This window comes from Triticum urartu, chromosome 6A, assembly GCF_056163025.1.
Source record: "Triticum urartu cultivar PI428250 chromosome 6A, HENAU_Tu73, whole genome shotgun sequence".
NCBI lineage: Eukaryota > Viridiplantae > Streptophyta > Magnoliopsida > Poales > Poaceae > Triticum > Triticum urartu.
This window is the reverse complement of record NC_141878.1, coordinates 572,198,412-572,204,826: the sequence shown is the minus strand read 5'-3', so window position 1 is coordinate 572,204,826 and position 6,415 is coordinate 572,198,412. Positions and strand designations below refer to the sequence as shown.

General features: G+C 43.1%; 1 protein-coding gene across 1 annotated transcript; it reads right to left on the bottom strand.

Moving 5' to 3' along the window:
• Window positions 1-2,225: 2,225 nt before the first annotated feature.
• Window positions 2,226-5,840, bottom strand: RLF (reduced lateral root formation). Its single transcript, XM_087528912.1, has 6 exons — window positions 5,559-5,840; window positions 5,257-5,449; window positions 4,095-4,458; window positions 2,995-3,129; window positions 2,807-2,857; window positions 2,226-2,581 (listed from the first exon to the last, which is right to left on the bottom strand). The coding sequence occupies exons 2-6, from the start codon at window positions 5,293-5,295 to the stop codon at window positions 2,505-2,507; spliced, it is 666 nt and encodes a 221-aa protein (XP_087385038.1). The 5' UTR covers window positions 5,296-5,449; window positions 5,559-5,840; the 3' UTR covers window positions 2,226-2,504.
• Window positions 5,841-6,415: the final 575 nt, after the last annotated feature.

Below are 6,415 nucleotides of genomic sequence, written 5' to 3'. Positions count from 1 at the left end.
TATGGCGAAGAAGAATCATCAGCATACACACATGAACAAGGAGAACAAATGAAAAGATGATCAAGATGTACCTGGGTTCAGGTTCAGATTGATTTGATGACCAACCTGGAGCAATTCTTCATGCAAGGGAGGCACATGTTCAACTTCTCCCTCTCCTGGTGCTATGTTCAAGTCAATGGCCATGGCCTCTTTGTGTTGTTCTAGTTGGTGCTAGTGTGCTGCTTGTTCTACTTGGTGCTAGTGTGCTGGCTTTATAGCTAGTTGTTCTACTTGAAATTTGGCTCATAGCCCAATTCTGTAATTTGCCGCTTCTAATTCTGTAATCTGGCGCCATATTGTACTAGTACTCAGCTACTAGTTGTAGATGGCGGGAAGTGCTATGGCGGGAACAAATTTCTGTTGGCAAAGTTGTTTTTACTTCTCCCTTCTCATTTATTATTAACGGGAATCGAAGCATTGATAAAGCTGTTGGCACCTTAATTGAGTGGTGGAAGGGCTTTTTTGCAAAATCATTAATTTGTCTTAGAATACCCAGATGTTCACTCTTTGACGGACGGAGGGAGTAGATAATAAAAAATTGACCCAAGATACCAAAGGGCCTAATAAACTCAAACTGGATTCCAGTATAATGCTTAGTATTAAAGCGAACAATTCCCTGGTGCGTGGCACCCGGGTGCTCCAATGCATTTCTCACAGCGGAAGAGGATTTGAGGCTCTCCGGTACCACACACCCCTATATGGATATAGCATTAAAATATATATTAGGAATTTTCGAAAAATTCTGAAACTTTGAGTTATGAAACCTAGGTGCCCATTGTACACCCGTGTCCAGTTTTGTTGGGAATGAGTGCCCGTGGTAATGTCAGTAAAGAAGACAAAAAAATCGTATGTATATTTAAAAGTTTGGATGTATCGTATGTCAAACCATAATTCCTCTGCCGCGGCTACCACAGACACCCGTTCCCCATGAAAATGAACATGGATATACAATGGACACCCAGGTTTGATATCCTAAGATTTCTTTTTTTTAATTTTCTGATAGTTTATTAATGCTATTTTCGTATAGGGGTGCATGGCACCCGAGTGCTCCAATGCATTTCCCATAGCCCTCTGGGCCATTAAGTTGGGTATTGCCAAGGTTTCTCCCCTTTGTCCTATGTGCCAGTATGGACTAGAAGACATTAAGCACTTGATTTTCAGCTGCCCTAGAGCGGTGTTAGTGTAGCGTGCACTTAGCTTGGATGATGTTGTTAAACATGCCCTTACTGTGGATCACTCCGGTTCTGTCGTTCTTAAAGAACTGCTGCGACGACCACATGGTTCTTCACCGATGTTTGGCCAATTAGGACTACACGAGACATTGGTTGTGGCTGCCTGGTATATCTGGTGGGAAAGGAGAGAAGCATGCAAGGGATAGACGGTCAAAAACTCCCAACAGCACAAATTTTGTTGTTCATGCAATAACAGACAATTCGGCAGTTAAGTCAAGGGACAACATTGCTGTGAAGTTTAAGTGGGAAAAACTAGGCCCGGGATCATACAAACTGAACACCTCGTTCTTTGAAAATGGCGTTGGAGCTATTGTTGCGATCATCAGGAACTGTCGAGGAGAAGCAGGGACGGGAGTGGCAGAACCATTCACAGTTGCAGATAGCGAGGCTACAACAGAAGCGTTGGCTCTATGCCGAGGTCTACAGCTTGTCAATCAAATGGGCTGCTCTAGGGTGACCGTTGAGTCAGATTGTCTGGAGATTATTTCGGCATGCAGAGGCAAGGCTAACATTTTGGCACCATATTCTGCCATCTTAGTAGATTGTTTCCGGTATGCGTTGCTTCAATTCAGTTCCAGCATTATCCAGGGAGGCAAATGGCTTGGCACATTTCTTAGCAAGACATGCTTTTGATTCAAACCTTATGTTTAGTTGGGACGATGATCCCCCTAGCTTCCTTTTACCACATGTTTTGAAGGATGCAGTTCTCTTAAACTCGTAATAAAGTGCCAAGCAGGTTTTCGTTTCAAAAAAAGTTGGGTATTGCAAGTGTTAATTTGGACGTAGCGTTAGATGCTTGTAAAATGAAATACAAGAACAAACAAATCATGTGGAATGCCAGTTAGCTCTGTATGTGTTCTATTATTTTTCTTACGATCATGTAGTATGTTAGTATTTGTTTCTGCTGGAATGCTACCAGTGTTCCCTCTTTCCTTGCCTTTCTCCTTCAAAAAATAGAAACAGAAGCTCCATTTTTTTGCCCCTTTCTGAAATTAAACAGCCCAACAACAGAGATACCCAACATGTAGTACTTTTTTTATGCAGCAGCCAACCAGTGATGACAATTTGTTCTGCAAGGACGATCATCATCAAATTTGTTTATTCGTCTATTTTCTGCAGAAAATGTTGATCAACCTATCTCCACTATACTGCATCAACGCACTGTTTACATTCTTCAGATCATCTCCACGCGACCAAACTGTACCCGACCCTGAGAACCAGCTAGCGCGTGATCTACTCATTGGGATCAAGGTATCCCACGAGGCATTTCTCCAAGAGGAACTCTGCGTTCACCCAGGCATGGTATTTATCTTGAGGAAGTCAAGGAATCATATCAAAATTTGCATAATATAAACACACAAATTCTTTTCATACAACTACGATAGTTAACAATCACAATCATCATGTTGTTAGTTCGCCGTGTGTTGCTATTACTACATGTTAAAGCATGTTATGTTCATGCATCAATCCACAAAAAGCGGCAAGCTATTCTCAATTTAACTGTGACGTCAATAATAATACTATCAAAAGGATACTGAACAAAGCAGTGCAGTCTTTTCCAGCACCCTTCATAAGCATATCAACTCCTGCAAATACCCAACGTGAAGTAAATGCACAGTTTGTCAGTATTTTCCAAGGACCAACAGAAACAACAGGGCATGGATATTGGCTTTGATACTCAAACAGAACCAAAATCTGCACAAGACTCAGATTTATAAGTTACCTCCAGGATGAAATTTCATGTAGGGACCAATATTGTACACACGACCTTTTAAAACTGTCCAGATACAATCTCCAGTTTTATGCTGCTTAACTTCTTCCAAAGAAATTAACCTCCGATTTGACTGTCCCTTGAGCCCTACAGACAGAAACAGGAACATCAGAGGAACAGAAGGCAATACACTAAATCCAGATGACTAGTTGAGAAGAGAACACTTGAAAGCAGGGTGGAAAAGAGAAGAGGAAAACAAAATCAGGAACTGATACACATAACTAAACATGAGAGTGCAAGGGCAACCAGCATTATTTCCCATTTTAAAAGTTATTGTTCGCAAGTCACAACTTCACATCCAGCCGATACAATACAAAATGCATGCGACATGGATTTGGCGATCTATTTAAGATCTTTAATATCCTTAGCTCGCCATTTATATCCATCATTTCAAGCAGCATCACACACATTTAGCACAACTCCTGGTCTTTCTCAGTGTCACCATACTGTAGTTAAACAATGCATATTTCGAAATGGCACAGGAAGCAAAAAACAGTATCACCAGTTACTTCCGCAGGATGTAACATTTCTGCCTTTTCTGACATATAATCTTGTCTTGTTTATAAAATTGTACCACAAAATTAAGGGGCCAACTTATGTCAGAATAAATATCTAGAAGATCGTTCCATCTAACTCTGAATCCGGTTCATATTTCCATGACTAAAAGTGTCAAACTATAAACTAAGGACCCACTTTGACCAACAAATAATGAAATAATCACTGAAACACTTTAACCTAGCTTACTAGAATAAAATTACATTGAGCAGTAAAATTCAAAGTTGCACCGATCTAATTCACGTGAGACATATCACACGGTGACAATGCCGCACAGTACACTAGACCCCAAAACAGATCAGGAGCTGACACGAAGGAAATATCATTGGTAAGCATTAACATGAATTATGTTATGTGATCATATCACACAATTACAGTCTAAGTGTGCTTTTGAACTATATCAATCACCAATTATGAAGTAGCATCATACCATCCAAGAGAAATAGGAGACATAGATGATAAAAAAACAGTAGCAGCTAATGACTTTCAGAATTTACCTGCCAGATCTGGATGTGTACGAGTCAGCTTAAGCCAGTCCATTGGGCTAAATCCCTTCTCAAAAGGAACCTTTGCCCGTACCGCAGATTTCTTTACAGGTTTTGGTTGAGCCACATTTGACTGCACAGACTCTCCACTACTGGTTGGTACAACTGGTTCTTTTAAATTGGGCTCTCGAAGCGATACACCATTGGCGTGACTAGATATGGAACTAGATTTTTCATCAGTAACTGGATTGACTATTTGCTTGTCATCCTGAACCTTCTTAGTCTCACCATCACCGGCAACATCCTCCAGTGCCATACTTGCCACAGCCATGGAATTAGGGGAGTCCAAACGACCATCATTTTCAGCATAGTCAACCTAGAGAGCAAAAATAAACATTGAATATCAAACAAGTGAGAAACAAGAAACAATATATTGACATCAACTAATTTCTATGTCAAGCCACTGGAACTCATTTCAATAATTCAGAGCAGAACATGTCAATTATATAATTATATAAGTACAGTAGGCAAAGAGCAACAACAACAACAATGCATGCCATAGGATTTGATCCTTGGTCACAGTAGGCAAAGAGCACTTGAGCAAAATGACACCAAGCAATTAAACGCACTCGACAGGTTGAAGATGGTAAAATCTCTATATGTCTGCCACACTGGAGCCACTGAGGTATCAAAACTTCAGACTGGACCTATCACAAACAAAAGCAGGGAAGAACCCAATGGACTGGGCAAACCATATGTTTGGACTTTGGAGATGATTATACAACACATGTATAATTCATTCAAGCCCCCACTATGAGCACTTATCAAACAGAGAGAGAAATAAGAGAAGTGATATCACGCAGAGTGAATAACTGAATACTCTGTCGACTTGATTTCCTATGTTCTCTTCTCTCCTCTTGGTTTTCCATTTACTAAGTTGTTCATTTACAAACACTTTACTCCTTCTGTTATCATCTGAATTACTGAATATCACCTGTGCACGAACACTAATACACATTATATCCAGCTAACACAAATAACTTCACATCCCTAATTTAACACAAGCAATTTCACAGGTCCAGCAAGACAAGATATATCGAATGTCAGCATCTTCAGACACAGCAACATATAAATGTTTAAACGAACAAGCAACACATGGAAGGAAGGAACATGCCTTGCAGAAGGTGAAGTCGGACGAGTCCCCATCCGCCATTCCGAGCACGAGACAGCCGGCAAAGAGTGCTCCTAGCCCCGGAGCGCGTGTCACAGGTAGCAGAAGATTAGCAGAAACCTAGAGCCGGGGGCGGACTTGGGCTGCACGCCTGCACCTACGCCCCACGCCCGCCGACCCTGGTAGATCTCCCGCGCTGAAGAGGCGCAGGAAGAGGTTAGTCGAGCCTTGATGGATCGATTGGATCGGGGCGCTGCCAACCACGCGGGAAAGAGGTGCGGGAAGAAGGAAATATGAATCCCCACCTTGGGACGCCGGGACGCGCCGCCGCAGGATCGGGGTCGGAGTGGGGGCGGCCGCCGGGGTCGCGGGCGGGAGAGACGAGCAGGACGGCCGGGGCTGGTCGGGTGGGGGCGCGCGTGGGAGCTCGGGGACGGAGAGCAGGGGAGAGGGGGGAGGAGGAGAGATGAGACCGGATGGCGGACGAATCTGGGGACACGGATCGCGGGAGACGGAGAGGGGAGGAGGAGGAGGAGGACCGGCTTCCCGGTCGGTCAGCGTTGGGCGATGATCAACGGAGGGTAGGTGTCGTGTCGTGTCGTGCGAAAACGAGATTCTAGGTCCATTGTTGTGTGCTAATTTAATTTGGGACTTGGCAAATTATTTATTCTCATTGTCTTCTGTTCCGCGACTTCTGACTGACGGTGATCCAATCTTGCACCCACGTAAGATGATTAAGTGGACAGTGATATTCCCAGAATTATTTCTGGTGCTCGCATTATTTCTGGATTTATTTCAGAATTTCCGGCGATGCGCTTTCAGTGGGAGGTGACATTCCTGTCGATGACAAGGCGCCTACGGTGGCTTCGTAAATCTCAAGATGATATGCCGACTCAGTCTCTCGGAGGTGCTCATAGGGGTAAGGTGTGCGTGTGTGTGTTTATAGTGGTGAGTGTATGCGCGTGTATATGAGCGCCTGTGTCTGTACTGATGCTAAAAAAAACTATAACACCCTTTACGTCTCGCGGGATCAAAACTGGACCAACAGACCAACACTAGTCTTTTCTGCACATTTTGTTTTCACTCATGTGTATCTGGGACAAACTTTTCTGTCAGCCACCCATCATAGAATTACCCAAGTCAAGCACGCTTAACTTTGAAG